The sequence below is a fragment of the Oncorhynchus kisutch genome, unplaced genomic scaffold (genome assembly GCF_002021735.2).
Source record: "Oncorhynchus kisutch isolate 150728-3 unplaced genomic scaffold, Okis_V2 scaffold803, whole genome shotgun sequence".
NCBI lineage: Eukaryota > Metazoa > Chordata > Actinopteri > Salmoniformes > Salmonidae > Oncorhynchus > Oncorhynchus kisutch.
In genome coordinates this window covers 74,669-93,020 of record NW_022262748.1, presented here as the reverse complement: position 1 = coordinate 93,020, position 18,352 = coordinate 74,669, and the positions used below count along the sequence as shown (strand labels likewise).

The 18,352-nt window shown below is 46.7% G+C and overlaps 1 protein-coding gene across 1 annotated transcript; it reads left to right on the top strand.

The window, feature by feature from the left end:
- Nucleotides 1–290: 290 nt before the first annotated feature.
- LOC116362171 (histone H3.v1-like) lies at nucleotides 291–2,500 on the top strand. The gene is made up of 2 exons (XM_031816478.1): nucleotides 291–863; nucleotides 1,677–2,500. Exons 1-2 carry the CDS (start codon nucleotides 596–598, stop codon nucleotides 1,796–1,798), a joined length of 390 nt encoding a protein of 129 aa, XP_031672338.1. The 5' UTR covers nucleotides 291–595; the 3' UTR covers nucleotides 1,799–2,500.
- Nucleotides 2,501–18,352: the final 15,852 nt, after the last annotated feature.

The window sequence follows — 18,352 nt, the reverse complement described above, 5'->3', positions numbered from 1 at the left end:
TTTAGGCTTTTTGGGAATTTAACTTCAATGAACCTGAAAGTGAGAAAGTGTTCATAGTAGAAACATCTGTTGGGTTGGTAGAATGTGTAAAGACCCACCTCATTGGTTAATATTCCCTGTAGTAGAAACATCTGTTGGTTGGTAGAATGTGGAAGTAGGTTTTAAATTCATACTTATTACAAATCTGCAGTTGTCTGACTATTATATTATTATTTAATGAAAGAAATTTAAAAATGCACTTTTTGTCTGGAAATAAAATAAACATTTATCTGCGTTAACCACTCCAGTCAACAGATGGCGATATGCGTTTTTCAGGCGATGCTATCAGAGTGACGTATAATGTAGTGGACGGGACGCTTCTTCAACAACATCTCGTCAGCCACCTCGGTAGCTTCCTAGCGGAAACGTTCAAGCTGTTCAGACTGCTTCGGTCTATATTTACTTCTGTATTTGGAACATAATTCTGTCTTTTAACTAGTTTCCCCATTTCATGTCATATTTCCGTTTAGTCAGGTAACGGTAGCTGGCTTGATAAATGAGCCTATCACTAGGCTAGTCGCTAACTAGCTAGGTTAGCTGGCTAACATCCCCGACCATGAGCTCAGCAAGCTGCTGCCCTCCTGCTAAAAAAGAGGTCTGCTGGAAGGAGAAAGAAGGTATTTGGCTGAACGTTGTCGTGAAAGAGGAGAATGAAGAGGAGGATGTCACAGTAAACGAAGAAGTAGAGGATGAGGCTGTTACACAGAAAGAAGAGGAAGAAAACGATTATACTTTATTTGGAGTGAATGAAGGAGAGATAACTGTCATATTGAAGGAGGAGGAGAGGGAAGAAGAGGAGGAGACAGAAGATCTGAGTAACACCAGTAAGTCCTGTCTTGAAAATAGTTGTTGAACTGATACGTGGTTTTAAAACGGCATTCTACTCTAGTTCTGATCTTAAATGCCGTTTTTTAATGTAGGAATTGATAAAGCTACACTGTAAGATGTGAATAGCATCAAGAAGCTGGTCAACAACAAAACTTTAACAATGGATTTGCACCCATCACAAACCCATCACAACTAAAATGTCTCACGGAATGGACTTGCCTTCATGCAATACTGCAGTTCCACTGTACTAAACTGGAGGCGATTTCCAGCCCACCGTTGACTGCGGTCAAGTGAGCCGACAGTCGCAAAACGCGGTCAGGCCATCTGCTCTTCGGTTTCTTCCTGAATTTGCGTGCGCGAATACACTTTACGGAATGGCGTTTTTTTTCAGGTAGGGAAACTGAGTTGAATGGACTCTCATGCACAGGTTGTCGAGACGATGGCTACAAATCATTACAAGCAAACCGTTTGAAGCACACTTATTCAATCTTCCATCATAAAAATGATACCAAATCGTTTATTTAATTTCCGCGTTATCATAAAGTACTTAATCATTGCTAGAGTGTCAAGCGTAGGCTGGACTGGTGTAAACGCTACAGCATACAATGACATTCTAGACCATTCTATAGGCCTCTCTGACTAAGAACCACACAGAGACCTGCATTTTGTAGTGGCTTTAATAACACTTGTGAAAAGTGACTTCAGGTGATTGAGGGATCTAGTCTAGATTAAACATCATAGGAAGTTTTATCATGTGGAGGTTTCATTCAGGTCTCTGTTTAATTAAATCATCTGTTTGTCTTGGACAGGAGAGAGACCAGACTCTCCTTCTGACAGCAGGAAGAGTCCTTCAGGGAAACCAGACCCGAGACGTCCAAACCAGCAGGACGACATCACTGCTCCCAGTGTGGAAAGAGTTTTACCCAGTTAGGGAGCCTGAGAACACATAAGAGAATACACACTGGAGAGAAGCCTTACCACTGTTCCCAATGTGGAATGACGTTTACCCAGTTAGGGAGCCTGAGAACACATAAGAGAATACACACTGGAGAGAAGCCTTACCACTGTTCCCAATGTGGAATGACGTTTTCCCAGTTAGGGAGCCTGCAAACGCATGAGAGGGGACACACAGGGGAAAAGCTTTTCCAATGTTCCCATTGTGGAAAGAGTTTTGGCCAGGTAGGAAACCTGAACAAGCATGAGAGGACACACACAGGTAAGAAGATGTACCGCTGCTACCAGTGTGGAGAGAGATTTACCCGGTTAAGGTACCTGAAAGAGCATGAAGGAATACATACAAATACACAGGAGGAGAAGACATACCACTGCTCTCATTGTGGAAAGACATTTTCCCAGTCAGAGAACCTGAAAACACATGAGAAAATCGAGAGGCTGTGTTCTGACTTGTGTTTTTAACTGAGAATGTGTGTATTTGTTTGGGCTGTCAGACTTGAGTTCACTTTGTGTAATGTTAGTGCACTATTTTTAATTGTGATTAATCCATTGTCTGAAAGGGTTAAAAACACACTGAAAACATCCAGAATACATCCTATATACAGCTACAATCTACAATGCCATGTAAACACAAGATGACATTGAGGTTAAATAAAGTGTGATTTATCAATGGAACATATTTTGACACGTCCACTGTGTGTCTCTGTAGAGTCATAATATCCATAACAACTAGAGGTCAAACAGGGAGATGGTTCCATTCATTTTCCCCACAGGGCTGTGTTTTGTTTAGACTCACCCTGGTGTGATGTTTTGATAACCATGTAAATGTCTCTGGGACAAGGTGACTGAGGACACAGTGTGTTGTCAATTTATTGTCATGTTTTTAAAATGGTATAACTGCCTTTATTTTAGCTGGACCCCAGGAAGAGTAGCTGCTGCCTTGGCAGGAACTAATGGGGATCCGTAATAAACCCCAGGAAGAGTAGCTGCTGCCTTGGCAGGAACTAATGGGGATCCATAATAAACCCCAGGAAGAGTAGCTGCTGCCTTGGCAGGAACTAATGGGGATCCATAATTAACCCCAGGAAGAGTAGCTGCTGCCTTGGCAGGAACTAATGGGGATCCATAATAAACCCCAGGAAGAGTAGCTGCTGCCTTGGCAGGAACTAATGGGGATCCACAATAAACCCCAGGAAGAGTAGCTGCTGCCTTGGCAGGAACTAATGGGGATCCATAATAAACCCCAGGAAGAGTAGCTGCTGCCTTGGCAGGAACTAATGGGGATCCATAATAAACCCCAGGAAGAGTAGCTGCTGCCTTGGCAGGAACTAATGGGGATCCATAATAAACCCCAGGAAGAGTAGCTGCTGCCTTGGCAGGAACTAATGGGGATCCATATTAAACCCCAGGAAGAGTAGCTGCTGCCTTGGCAGGAACTAATGGGGATCCATAATAAACCCCAGGAAGAGTAGCTGCTGCCTTGGCAGGAACTAATGGGGATCCATAATAAACCCCAGGAAGAGTAGCTGCTGCCTTGGCAGGAACTAATGGGGATCCATAATAAACCCCAGGAAGAGTAGCTGCTGCCTTGGCAGGAACTAATGGGGATCCATAATAAACCCCCAGGAAGAGTAGCTGCTGCCTTGGCAGGAACTAATGGGGATCCATAATAAACCCCAGGAAGAGTAGCTGCTGCCTTGACAGGAACTAATGGGGAGCCATAATAAACCCCAGGAAGAGTAGCTGCTGCCTTGGCAGGAACTAATGGGGATCCATAATAAACCCCCAGGAAGAGTAGCTGCTGCCTTGGCAGGAACTAATGGGGATCCATAATAAACCCCAGGAAGAGTAGCTGCTGCCTTGGCAGGAACTAATGGGGATCCATAATAAACCCCCAGGAAGAGTAGCTGCTGCCTTGGCAGGAACTAATGGGGATCCATAATAAACCCCAGGAAGAGTAGATGCTGCCTTGGCAGGAACTAATGGGGATGTCTCTCTCTACTCTCTGCTTCAAATATGCTAATTAGCATCAAAGTAGACAACATGCAAGACTACAAATCTCTGCAAGCTCCAGCAATTAATCTCTAGCCGACACCTTTCACAGAGCAGTTCACAGAATTGTCCATTGAATAAATGTTGACAATTTAATCATTGCTACATTAAGGCCTGATTGGCGGAGTGCTGCAGAGATGGTGTCCTTCTGGAAGGTTCTCCCGTCTCCACAGAGGAAATCTGGAGCTCTGTCAGAGTGAACATCGGGTTCTTGTTCCCCCCCCTGGCCAAGGCCCTTCTCCCCCGATGTCTCAGTTTGGCCGGGCGGCCAGCTCTAGAAAGAGTATTGGTGGTTCCAAACTTCTTCCATTTAAGAATGATGGCGGCCATTGTGTTCATGGGGACCGTCAATGCTGCAGACATTTTTTGGTACGTTTCCACAGATCTGTGCCTCGACACAATCCTGTCTCAAATCTCTACGGACATTTCCTTTGACCTCATGGCTTGGTTTTTGCTCTGACATGCACTGTAAACTGTGGGACCTTATATAGACAGGTGTGTGCCTTTCCAAACCATGTCTAATGTATTGAATTGACCACAGGTGGACTCCAATCAAGTTGTAGAAACATCTCAAGGATGATCAATGGAATCAAGATGTCTGAGCTCATTTTCGAGTCTCATAGCAAAGGGTCTGAATACTTAAGTAAATACATTTGCAAAAATGTCTAAAAATCTGTTTTTGGTTTGTCATTATGGGGTTTTGTGTTTAGATTGATGAGGGGAAAACATATTCAATTTTATAATGAGGCTGTAACGTAACTAAATGTGGAATAAGTGAAGGGGTCTGAATACTTAATGAATACACTGTATACCACTGGAAGAGGTTTCTATCATTGGCAGTTTTGTACACAGTCAGGTGATACGTGGTATAGAAAGTCCAATCTTAGGAGAGAACATGGGAGGCACTATACTGTGTGTCTGCAGGTGTCTATCTGGTCAAAACCACTGATACAGGTGCCCCTCCACCCTCTGGTGGGATGGATCATGTCTACAGAGAAACCTACATTCAAATACTTAGATGTGTGTGTATTGGGTATATGTTGTGAAATGATTAGATATTACTTGTTAGATATTACTGCTGTCGGAGCTAGAAACACAAGCATTTTGCTACACCTGCAATAACATTTGCTAAACACGTGTATGTGACCAATAAAATGTGATTCTGATTTGAAATAAATGTCCTATTTATCAAAGGTGCTTTTGGCTGGAGTCAAAATGACTCCAAAGGATTTGAGTTTGTTAAAAGTCCATAATGATACAGAAACACTAAACCAGGATTTAGATTTATTAAGAACAAGTTGATTGACAAAGTCATGAAAAATGGAATAAACCACATTTTGGCTGTGATAAAAGATATGCCTCTGGGGTCAAAATGATCCATGTCAGAACTATGGTTCAATGTAAATATGTAGTGGGTCTAAAGTTTGTTTTAAATTCTCACTCATTAAAAACGAATCAATCAACACATGCTTCTCTTTGAACGACTTAATTAATATATCAATTTTAATGAAATAAATGAAAAATAAACGTTTGGTTCCTCAACTGCGTTGCCCCTCCAGTCAGCAGATGGCGATGTGCGTCTTTTAGGTTCAGGCGACGCTGCCAGTGTGACGTATAATCTAGTGGACGGGACGCTGCTTCAACAACAACAGTTAGACACATCGGTAGCTTTATAGCAAACATAGCTACAACATTCACTCTCTTTACACTGTTTTGGTGTATATTAGTCGCTGTGTATTAAACACACTTCTGTCGTATGTACGTGTTGGCCCATTTAATTATATATTTACGTTGTTTGTCAGCTAGCTGGTTTGCTAAATTAGCTTAGAACTAGGCTAGTCGCTAATGCTAGCTAGCGAACATCTCCGACCATGAGTTCACTAAGCTACTCTCCTCCTGCTAAAGAAGAAGAGAAAGACGTTTCAGTGAAAGAAAAGGAAGACTCGTTCAGAGTGAAAGAGGAGGAGGATGTTACAGTAAAAGAAGAGGAAGCGGAGAGAGAGGAGGATGCAGTTTATGGAGTGAAAGAGCCATCTTTGTTATTGTTTGAACTGCAGATTGGTTGATCGATTGATTTGGCTTTTTAAAAGGGACAACCTAGGATTTAAACAGCAACAAAATGGCTGCCCTGAGACTTGGTTTGGTAAACAGCTGAGGGATGGGGGCTGGAGAAATGTAACCACTCTCACATTCATAGAGAAAGCTATTGTAGCAACCTCAACCCAAAACCTAGCGACCTCATCAAGAAGTTCAGACATCTTTTCGTAACATTTCTAAAGTGTTGGCTTGACAGTCATTGGACCAGGTTTGAGTTCAGCTCAGGACTTCCCCCCGAATTCACTACACTATGAATACATTTATAATGTTACTGTCTGCTTGATTTACAGTAGCGTCTCGTTACTCTGTTTGGACACGGAGATACTTAGCTCATGTGTAGAGAACTGTTACTTAATGGACAGGCTATTGTACAACACAGAGAGCTATTTTCCTTCATTCAGGACATTTAGAATGACAACACATTACAGAGGAGCCTAGTGGGATTATTCACACAATTATCTGGTGATCAGGTTATGAAATGTCATGACAAACACATTTTAGTTTCCATGTTTCACCTGAAATATTAAATGATTTATAATCCTATGTCTATGTTATTGTTAGGTGAAGTTATGGGTCCTACAGTAGGTCTATGTTATTGTTAGGTGAAGTTATGGGTTCTACAGTAGGTCTATTTTGTTGTTAGGGGAAGTTATGGGTCCTACAGTTGGTCTATGTTATTGTTAGGGGAAGTTATGGGTCCTACAGTAGGTCTATGTTATTGTTAGGGGAAGTTATGGGTCCTACAGTAGGTCTATGTTATTGTTAGGTGAAGTTATGGGTCCTACAGTAGGTCTATGTTGTTGTTAGGTGAAGTTATGGGTCCTACAGTAGGTCTATGTTGTTGTTAGGGGAAGTTATGGGTCCTACAGTAGGTCTATGTTATTGTTAGGGGAAGACAATATGACTTATTGCTCACTTGACTGTCTTAAGACAATTGTCAAATAATTTTAACATTCTTTTACAGACGTCAATTGTTGTACAACATCATGGCTACGCTGTTGGCATCACCTTTTACAGTGGATTTCTGCTGTTGTGGGCCTTTAACAATCTGTCTGACTTTGTATTTCACACAGGGGAGAGATGTGACTATCGTGGATCCTCTGGGGAGCCTCAACAACATCATGAAGCTGACGAGGCAGAGAAGAGTCCCCCCGATCAGAACACCTCAAGAAACACCAGTGGAGACCAACAGGGAAGAAATCTCACTGCTGCTCTGACTGTGGGAAGAGTTACTTAATTAAGATCAAATTCACTAAAAGTACACATGAGAATTCACACAGGAGAGAAACCTTATAGCTGTGATCAATGTGGGAAGAGTTTTACTCAGTCAAGCAGCCTGTTATCTCACCAGAGAACACACACAGGAGAGAAACCTTATAGTTGTGAACAATGTGGGAAGAGTTTTACTACATCCAGCCATCTGATTGTACACCAGAGAACACACACAGGAGAGAAACCTCATAGCTGTGGTCAATGTGGGAAGAGTTTTACTATATTTTACTATACCTAGCAATCTGATTGTACACCAGAGAACACACACAGAAGAGAAACCTTATAGCTGTGGTCAATGTGGGAAGAGTTTTACTATATTTTACTATACCTAGCAATCTGATTGTACACCAGAGAACACACACAGGAGAGAAACCTCATAGCTGTGGTCAATGTGACAAGAGATACTCTGATAAAAGATCTCTGATCAAACATCAGAAAATACATTAATGAAGGAGTTGTTTCATGATATCAATGAATTAATGTCACAATGTAGAATGTTTAAACATTGTAGTAGGAGTATTTTAATGATGTCACAATGTAGAATGTTTTAACATTGTAGTAGGAGTATTTTAATGATGTCACAATGTAGAATGTTTTAACATTGTAGTAGGAGTATTTTAATGATGTCACAATGTAGAATGTTTTAACATTGTAGTGGGAGTATTTTAATGATGTCACAATGTAGAACACTAAACTGCCCCCTGTTCAATTGATTTCTGCATGATATGGATATTAGCCTCAGGGGGAAAATCCAGGCTCTGAATTGAAAGAGTGATATTTATATGATATAACAGAAAGTGACTCACACAAAAAGAGCTGTGTTACACTTACAGCATTGGTGACCCACTGGAATCAAAATGTAGCTAGATGTTTTCTACAAGTTGTCCTCTAACCAGTGATGTACACATTATTCCCAGATTCCATGTGGTTTTTGAGCTGTTAGTTTTAACAGGACAAACTCATCTCCACACTCTCACACAAATGATTTCAACATGATATCGATGAGGGATGAAAAATAAGTGTTGCGTTCCTTTGTTTAACGACCTCTAAATGTAAATGCATCTCTCCAAAATGTAGCTGACTGTCTTCTGCAGGTTGTCCTCTAACCAGCGAGGTAAAATATATCTCCCATTTCCATGTGTTTTTTTAGTTGTGTTAGTTTCAACAGCACCAACAACCTGATTTCCCCCTAATTGATATCAGTGATTTATTGCTACTTGTCAGAACAACAGTGTTTCTGGTGCTCCTGCATTTTAAAAGGTGCTTGTTTAAGTAATGTGATTATAGTTGCAGATGTTTGTGCAGATGGTACATTTTATGTTTAGGTTTTCAATATCACAAATGGTTTCTGCATATTGGTTATTAACGATGGTGAGTGGAAGAGTCAAGCGCAGAGAGCAGGTAATTCAGTACGTGGATATTTTATTCCATAGACTGTGGAGCCACGACATGCAAAACACCATGAAACAACCCGTCCCAAAATACAACGGACTAAAAACTGTCCGGGAAAATACTGATAACAGGAAACAATAAACGTGAGAAAACCTAAACAGCCTATCTGGTGAAAACACAGAGACAGGAACAATCACCCACTAACACACAGTATGATTCTCAATCAGAGACAACTAATGACACCTGCCTCTGATTGAGAACCATACTAGGCCGAAACATACAAATCCCCCAAATCATAGAAAAACAAACATAGACTGCCCACCCCAACTCACGCCCTGACCATACTAAATAATGACAAAATAAAGGTCAGAACGTGACAGTACCCCCGCCCCCCCCAAAGGTGCGGACTCCGGCCGCAAAACCTTAACCTATAGGGGAGGGTCTGGGTGGGCGTCTGTCCGCGGGACGTGGACCCCACTTCACCATAGCCTTGGTCCGCCTCATTGTCCGCCTCCGTGGCTTTCTAACCATGGCCACACTTCTCAATGACACCACTGGACAGAGGGGCAGCTCTGGCGCCTACGGGCTGAGGGGCTCTGGCGTCCCCTGGCTGACTGGCGGCCCCTGGCTGACTGGCGGCACTGGTGGTGCTGGGCAGACTGGCGGCTCTTTGCAGACTGGCGGCTCCTTGCAGACTGGCGGCACTGGCGGATCCTTGCAGACTGGCGGCTCTTTGCAGACTGGCGGCTCCTTGCAGACTGGCGGCACTGGCGGCTCTTTGCAGACTGGCGGCGCTGGGCAGACTGGCGACTCTGGTGGCGCTGGGCAGACGGGTAGCTCTGGCAGCGCTGGACTGAGGGGCGGATGCTCTGGCAGCGCCGAACAGGCGTGAGACTCCGGCAGCGCTGGAGAGGAGGAAGGCTCTAGCAGCGCTGGACAGGCGGGAGACTCCGGCAGCACTGGAGAGGAGGAAGGCTCTAGCAGCGCTAGACAGGCGGGAGACTCCGGCAGCGCTGGAGAGGAGGAAGGCTCTAGCAGCGCTGGACAGGCGGGAGACTCCGGCAGCGCTGGAGAGGAGGAAGGCTCTAGCAGCGCTGGACAGGCGGGAGACTCCGGCAGCACTGGACAGCTCTTGAGCACCAAGCCTGCCCAACCTCACCCGGTTGAATGCTCCCGGTCGCCCTGCCAGTGCGGCGACGTGGAATAGCCCGCACTGGGCTATGTAGGCGAACCGGGAACACCGTGCGCAAGGCTGGTGCCATGTAAGCTGACCCAAGGAGACGCACTGGGGACCAGATGCGTAGAGCCGGCTTTATGGCACTTGGCTCGATGCCCACTCTAGCCCGGCCGATACGCGGAACTGGTATGTACCGCACCAGGCTATGCACCCGCACTGGGGACACCGTGCGCTCCACCGCATAACAGGGTGCCTGCCCGGTCTCTCTCGCCCCCGGTAAGCACAGGAATTTGGCGCAGGTCTCCTACCTGGCTTCGCCACACTTCCTGTGTGCCACCCACCAAGAAATTTTTGGATCTGACTCTCGGGCTTCCATCCACGTTGCCGTGCTGCCTCCTCATACCAGCGCCTCTCTGTCTTCTCCGCCTCCAGCTCTTCTTTGGGGCGGTGATATTCTCCTGGCTGTGCCCAGGGTCCTTTTCCGTCCAATTCGTCCCCCCATGTCCATTCCTCCTCGCGCTGCTCCTGCTACCACTTCTCCTGCTGCACCTTGGGGAGGCGACACTCCCCTGGCTTTGTCCAGGGTCCTCTCCCGTCGAGGATTTCTTCCCAAGTCCAGAAGTCCTTATTACGTTGCTCCTGCTGCTGCCCGTTACCACGCCGCTTGGTCCTGTTGTGGTGGGTGATTCTGTAACGGTTTTCTTTAGGTGAAGGAGAGGCGGACCAAAACGCAGCGTGGTGGTTATTCATGGTTCTTTAATGAAGAAACTATATATGAATAGACTAACAAAACAAAGGAAATAAAGGTCAGAACGTGACACACCTAGCAAAATGTCATTGAAAAGACGTTGAAAAGAAGACGATACCCAACGTCCAATATACGTTTGGTTTTAGTTGAAGGTTTTAAATGTTTATTTTCAGGTTGTTGTTAATAATGACTTGAAAACAACTTCATTTCAATGTTCTTACAGTTTAGACACATTGACTGTTGTGGAAAATATTGAATCAACTATTTCACCAAACCAGAACCTGTGAATTCAACTAGACTTTATTACAAACAGTAACAAAGCTGAACAATTCCATGGAAGAACTGACTCTTCATTCTTAGTACTTGGCTTTTATACAGTCTGATCCTGACATAACATTATAACCACTAGGCTGCTGCCCCAATAATACACTATATACATGTAATATAGCCTATACAGTCTGATCCTTACATAACATTCTAACCACTAGGCTACCCTGCCGTCCCAATATTGTGAGAGGTGATATTCTCCTGGACCAGACAGCATCACAGGTGGTATTCTCCTGGACCAGACAGCATCACAGGTGGTATTCTGGACCAGACAGCATCACAGGTGGTATTCTCCTGGACCAGACAGCATCACAGGTGATATTCTCCTGGACCAGACAGCATCACAGGTGGTATTCTCCTGGACCAGACAGCATCACAGGTGATATTCTCCTGGACCAGACAGCATCACAGGTGGTATTCTCCTGGACCAGACAGCATCACAGGTGAAATTCTCCTGGACCAGACAGCATCACAGGTGATATTCTCCTGGACCAGACAGCATCACAGGTGATATTCTCCTGGACCAGACAGCATCACAGGTGATATTCTCCTGGACCAGACAGCATCACAGGTGGTATTCTCCTGGACCAGACAGCATCACAGGTGGTATTCTCCTGGACCAGACAGCATCACAGGTGATATTCTCCTGGACCAGACAGCATCACAGGTGGTATTCTCCTGGACCAGACAGCATCACAGGTGATATTCTCCTGGACCAGACAGCATCACAGGTGGTATTCTCCTGGACCAGACAGCATCACAGGTGATATTCTCCTGGACCAGACAGCATCACAGGTGATATTCTCCTGGACCAGACAGCATCACAGGTGATATTCTCCTGGACCAGACAGCATCACAGGTGGTATTCTCCTGGACCAGACAGCATCACAGGTGATATTCTCCTGGACCAGACAGCATCACAGGTGGTATTCTCCTGGACCAGACAGCATCACAGGTGGTATTCTCCTGGACCAGACAGCATCACAGGTGATATTCTCCTGGACCAGACAGCATCACAGGTGGTATTCTCCTGGACCAGACAGCATCACAGGTGGTATTCTCCTGGACCAGACAGCATCACAGGTGATATTCTCCTGGACCAGACAGCATCACAGGTGATATTCTCCTGGACCAGACAGCATCACAGGTGATATTCTCCTGGACCAGACAGCATCACAGGTGGTATTCTCCTGGACCAGACAGCATCACAGGTGATATTCTCCTGGACCAGACAGCATCACAGGTGATATTCTCCTGGACCAGACAGCTGGGTGAATGCACTATATATATAATTAGTAAATTGGGCATTTTCAGCCACACCAGTTGCTGACAGGTGTTTAAAATTAAGCACACAGCCATGCAATCTCCATAGACAAACATTGGCAGTAGAATGGCCTCACTGAAGATCTCAGTAACATTCAACGTGGCACCGTCACAGGATGGCACCTTTCCAACAAGTCAGTTTGTCAAATTCCTGTCCTGCTGGAGCTGCCTGGTCGACTGTAAGTGCTGTTATTGTGAAGTGGAACCATCTGGGACCAACAACGGCTCAGCCAAGAAGTAGTGGGCCACACAAGCTCACAGAACAGGACCGTCGAGTGCTGAAGAGTGTAACGTGTAAAATCGTCTGTACCTGGTTGCAACACTCACTAACGAGATCCAAACTGCCTCTGGAAGCAACATCAGCACAAGAAACTGTTTGTCAGGAGCTTCCTGAAATGGGTTTCCACGGCCGAGCAGCTGCATACAAACCTAAGATCAATATGGGCAATGTCAAGCGTTGGCTTGAGTGGTGTAAAACTCACAGCCACTGGACTCTGGAGCAGTGGAAACGTATTCTCTGGAGTAATGAATCATCTTCACCTTCTAGCAATCCAACGCACTAATCTGGGTTTGAAGGATGCCAGGAGAACCTCCCCCCTCTCCTTACCGCTTCTCACTTCTCTCCTCTCCTCTTCTCCCTTCTCTCCTCTTCTCCCCCCTCTCCTCTCCTCTTCTCCCCCCTCCTCTCATTTTCTCCCTCCTCTCCTCTTCTCCCCCCTCTCCTCTTCTCCCACCCTCCTCTCATCTTCTCCCTCACCTCTCCTCTTCTCCCCCCTCCTCGCGTCTTCTCCCCCCTCTCCTCTCCTCATCTCCCCCTCTCCTCTTCTCTTCTCCTCCCCTCTCCTCTTCTCCCTCCTCTCCTCTCCTCTTCTCCTCCCCTTTCCTCTTCTCCACCCTTTCCTTTTCTCCACCCTCTCCTGGACCAGACAGCATCACAGGTGATATTCTCCTGGACCAGACAGCATCACAGGTGATATTCTCCTGGACCAGACAGCATCACAGGTGGTATTCTCCTGGACCAGACAGCATCACAGGTGGTATTCTGGACCAGACAGCATCACAGGTGGTATTCTCCTGGACCAGACAGCATCACAGGTGATATTCTCCTGGACCAGACAGCATCACAGGTGGTATTCTCCTGGACCAGACAGCATCACAGGTGATATTCTCCTGGACCAGACAGCATCACAGGTGGTATTCTCCTGGACCAGACAGCATCACAGGTGAAATTCTCCTGGACCAGACAGCATCACAGGTGATATTCTCCTGGACCAGACAGCATCACAGGTGATATTCTCCTGGACCAGACAGCATCACAGGTGATATTCTCCTGGACCAGACAGCATCACAGGTGGTATTCTCCTGGACCAGACAGCATCACAGGTGGTATTCTCCTGGACCAGACAGCATCACAGGTGATATTCTCCTGGACCAGACAGCATCACAGGTGATATTCTCCTGGACCAGACAGCATCACAGGTGATATTCTCCTGGACCAGACAGCATCACAGGTGATATTCTCCTGGACCAGACAGCATCACAGGTGATATTCTCCTGGACCAGACAGCATCACAGGTGATATTCTCCTGGACCAGACAGCATCACAGGTGGTATTCTCCTGGACCAGACAGCATCACAGGTGGTATTCTCCTGGACCAGACAGCATCACAGGTGATATTCTCCTGGACCAGACAGCATCACAGGTGATATTCTCCTGGACCAGACAGCATCACAGGTGGTATTCTCCTGGACCAGACAGCATCACAGGTGGTATTCTCCTGGACCAGACAGCATCACAGGTGATATTCTCCTGGACCAGACAGCATCACAGGTGATATTCTCCTGGACCAGACAGCTGGGTGAATGCACTATATATATAATTAGTAAATTGGGCATTTTCAGCCACACCAGTTGCTGACAGGTGTTTAAAATTAAGCACACAGCCATGCAATCTCCATAGACAAACATTGGCAGTAGAATGGCCTCACTGAAGATCTCAGTAACATTCAACGTGGCACCGTCACAGGATGGCACCTTTCCAACAAGTCAGTTTGTCAAATTCCTGTCCTGCTGGAGCTGCCTGGTCGACTGTAAGTGCTGTTATTGTGAAGTGGAACCATCTGGGACCAACAACGGCTCAGCCAAGAAGTAGTGGGCCACACAAGCTCACAGAACAGGACCGTCGAGTGCTGAAGAGTGTAACGTGTAAAAATCGTCTGTACCTGGTTGCAACACTCACTAACGAGATCCAAACTGCCTCTGGAAGCAACATCAGCACAAGAAACTGTTTGTCAGGAGCTTCCTGAAATGGGTTTCCACGGCCGAGCAGCTGCATACAAACCTAAGATCAATATGGGCAATGTCAAGCGTTGGCTTGAGTGGTGTAAAACTCACAGCCACTGGACTCTGGAGCAGTGGAAACGTATTCTCTGGAGTAATGAATCATCTTCACCTTCTAGCAATCCAACGCACTAATCTGGGTTTGAAGGATGCCAGGAGAACCTCCCCCCTCTCCTTACCGCTTCTCACTTCTCTCCTCTCCTCTTCTCCCTTCTCTCCTCTTCTCCCTTCTCTCCTCTTCTCCCCCCTCTCCTCTCCTCTTCTCCCCCCTCCTCTCATTTTCTCCCTCCTCTCCTCTTCTCCCCCCTCTCCTCTTCTCCCACCCTCCTCTCATCTTCTCCCTCACCTCTCCTCTTCTCCCCCCTCCTCGCGTCTTCTCCCCCCTCTCCTCTCCTCATCTCCCCCTCTCCTCTCCTCATCTCCCCCTCTCCTCTCCTCATCTCCCCCCCTCTCCTCTCCTCTTCTGCCCCCTCTCCTCTTCTCTTCTCCTCCCCTCTCCTCTTCTCCCTCCTCTCCTCTCCTCTTCTCCTCCCCTTTCCTCTTCTATATGTGATGCTGGACCAGACAGCATCACAGGTGATATTCTCCTGGACCAGACAGCATCACAGGTGATATTCTCCTGGACCAGACAGCATCACAGGTGATATTCTCCTGGACCAGACAGCATCACAGGTGATATTCTCCTGGACCAGACAGCATCACAGGTGATATTCTCCTGGACCAGACAGCTGGGTGAATGCACTATATATATAATTAGTAAATTGGGCATTTTCAGCCACACCAGTTGCTGACAGGTGTTTAAAATTAAGCACACAGCCATGCAATCTCCATAGACAAACATTGGCAGTAGAATGGCCTCACTGAAGATCTCAGTAACATTCAACGTGGCACCGTCACAGGATGGCACCTTTCCAACAAGTCAGTTTGTCAAATTCCTGTCCTGCTGGAGCTGCCTGGTCGACTGTAAGTGCTGTTATTGTGAAGTGGAACCATCTGGGACCAACAACGGCTCAGCCAAGAAGTAGTGGGCCACACAAGCTCACAGAACAGGACCGTCGAGTGCTGAAGAGTGTAACGTGTAAAAATCGTCTGTACCTGGTTGCAACACTCACTAACGAGATCCAAACTGCCTCTGGAAGCAACATCAGCACAAGAAACTGTTTGTCAGGAGCTTCCTGAAATGGGTTTCCACGGCCGAGCAGCTGCATACAAACCTAAGATCAATATGGGCAATGTCAAGCGTTGGCTTGAGTGGTGTAAAACTCACAGCCACTGGACTCTGGAGCAGTGGAAACGTATTCTCTGGAGTAATGAATCATCTTCACCTTCTAGCAATCCAACGCACTAATCTGGGTTTTGAAGGATGCCAGGAGAACCTCCCCCCTCTCCTTACCGCTTCTCACTTCTCTCCTCTCCTCTTCTCCCTTCTCTCCTCTTCTCCCTTCTCTCCTCTTCTCCCCCCTCTCCTCTCCTCTTCTCCCCCCTCCTCTCATTTTCTCCCTCCTCTCCTCTTCTCCCCCCTCTCCTCTTCTCCCACCCTCCTCTCATCTTCTCCCTCACCTCTCCTCTTCTCCCCCCTCCTCGCGTCTTCTCCCCCCTCTCCTCTCCTCATCTCCCCCTCTCCTCTTCTCTTCTCCTCCCCTCTCCTCTTCTCCCTCCTCTCCTCTCCTCTTCTCCTCCCCTTTCCTCTTCTCCACCCGTTCCTCTTCTCCACCCTCTCCTGGACCAGACAGCATCACAGGTGATATTCTCCTGGACCAGACAGCATCACAGGTGATATTCTCCTGGACCAGACAGCATCACAGGTGGTATTCTCCTGGACCAGACAGCATCACAGGTGGTATTCTGGACCAGACAGCATCACAGGTGGTATTCTCCTGGACCAGACAGCATCACAGGTGATATTCTCCTGGACCAGACAGCATCACAGGTGGTATTCTCCTGGACCAGACAGCATCACAGGTGATATTCTCCTGGACCAGACAGCATCACAGGTGGTATTCTCCTGGACCAGACAGCATCACAGGTGAAATTCTCCTGGACCAGACAGCATCACAGGTGATATTCTCCTGGACCAGACAGCATCACAGGTGATATTCTCCTGGACCAGACAGCATCACAGGTGATATTCTCCTGGACCAGACAGCATCACAGGTGGTATTCTCCTGGACCAGACAGCATCACAGGTGGTATTCTCCTGGACCAGACAGCATCACAGGTGATATTCTCCTGGACCAGACAGCATCACAGGTGATATTCTCCTGGACCAGACAGCATCACATGTGATATTCTCCTGGACCAGACAGCATCACAGGTGATATTCTCCTGGACCAGACAGCATCACAGGTGATATTCTCCTGGACCAGACAGCATCACAGGTGATATTCTCCTGGACCAGACAGCATCACAGGTGGTATTCTCCTGGACCAGACAGCATCACAGGTGGTATTCTCCTGGACCAGACAGCATCACAGGTGATATTCTCCTGGACCAGACAGCATCACAGGTGGTATTCTCCTGGACCAGACAGCATCACAGGTGATATTCTCCTGGACCAGACAGCATCACAGGTGGTATTCTCCTGGACCAGACAGCATCACAGGTGATATTCTCCTGGACCAGACAGCATCACAGGTGATATTCTCCTGGACCAGACAGCATCACAGGTGATATTCTCCTGGACCAGACAGCATCACAGGTGATATTATCCTGGACCAGACAGCATCACAGGAGGTATTCTCCTGGACCAGACAGCATCACAGGTGATAGTCTCCTGGACCAAACAGCATCACAGGCGATATTCTCCTGGACCAGACAGCTGGGTGAATACACTATATATACAATAGTATGTGGACACCCCTTCAAATTAGTAGATTGGGCCATTTCAGCCACACCAGTTGCTGACAGGTGTTTAAAATTAAGCACACAGCCATGCAATCTCCATAGACAAAAATTGGCAGTAGAATGGCCTCACTGAAGATCTCAGTAACATTCAACGTGGCACCGTCACATGATGGCACCTTTCCAACAAGTCAGTTTGTCAAATTCCTGTCCTGCTGGAGCTGCCTGGTCGACTGTAAGTGCTGTTATTGTGAAGTGGAACCATCTGGGACCAACAATGGCTCAGCCAAGAAGTAGTGGGCCACACAAGCTCACAGAACAGGACCGTCGAGTACTGAAGAGTGTAACGTGTAAAAATCGTCTGTACCTGGTTGCAACACTCACTAACGAGATCCAAACTGCCTCTGGAAGCAACATCAGCACAAGAAACTGTTTGTCAGGAGCTTCCTGAAATGGGTTTCCACGGCCGAGCAGCTGCATACAAACCTAACATCAATATGGGCAATGTCAAGCGTCGGCTTGAGTGGTGTAAAACTCACAGCCACTGGACTCTGGAGCAGTGGAAACGTATTCTCTGGAGTAATGAATCAACCCACTAATCTGGGTTTGGAGGATGCCAGGAGAACGCTACCTGCCCTAATGCATTGTGACAACTGTAAAGTTTGGTGGAGGAGGAATAATGGTCTGGGGCTGTTTTTCATGGTTTGGGCCCCTTAGTTTCAGTTAAGGGAAATCTTAATGCTACAGCATAGAATGACATTCTAGAGGAATCTGTGCTTCCAACTTTGTGGCAACAGTTTGGGGAAGGCCCTTTCCTGTTTCAGCATGACAACGCCCCTGTACACAAAGTGAGTTCCATACATGAATGGTTAGTTGAGATTGGTGTGGAAGAACTTCACAAAGCTCTGACCTCAATGACGTTGAACGCCTTTGGGATGAATTGGAACACCGACTGCGAGCCA

What these genes read in the sequence shown, in the direction of transcription:
- LOC116362171 (XM_031816478.1), top strand. Translation starts at nt 596, where the DNA reads ATGAGCTCAGCAAGCTGCTGCCCTCCTGCTAAAAAAGAGGTCTGCTGG. An exon ending in AGAAGATCTGAGTAACACCA is followed by an intron (nt 864 to 1,676) that starts GTAAGTCCTGTC and finishes TGTCTTGGACAG; the next exon opens with GAGAGAGACCAGACTCTCCT.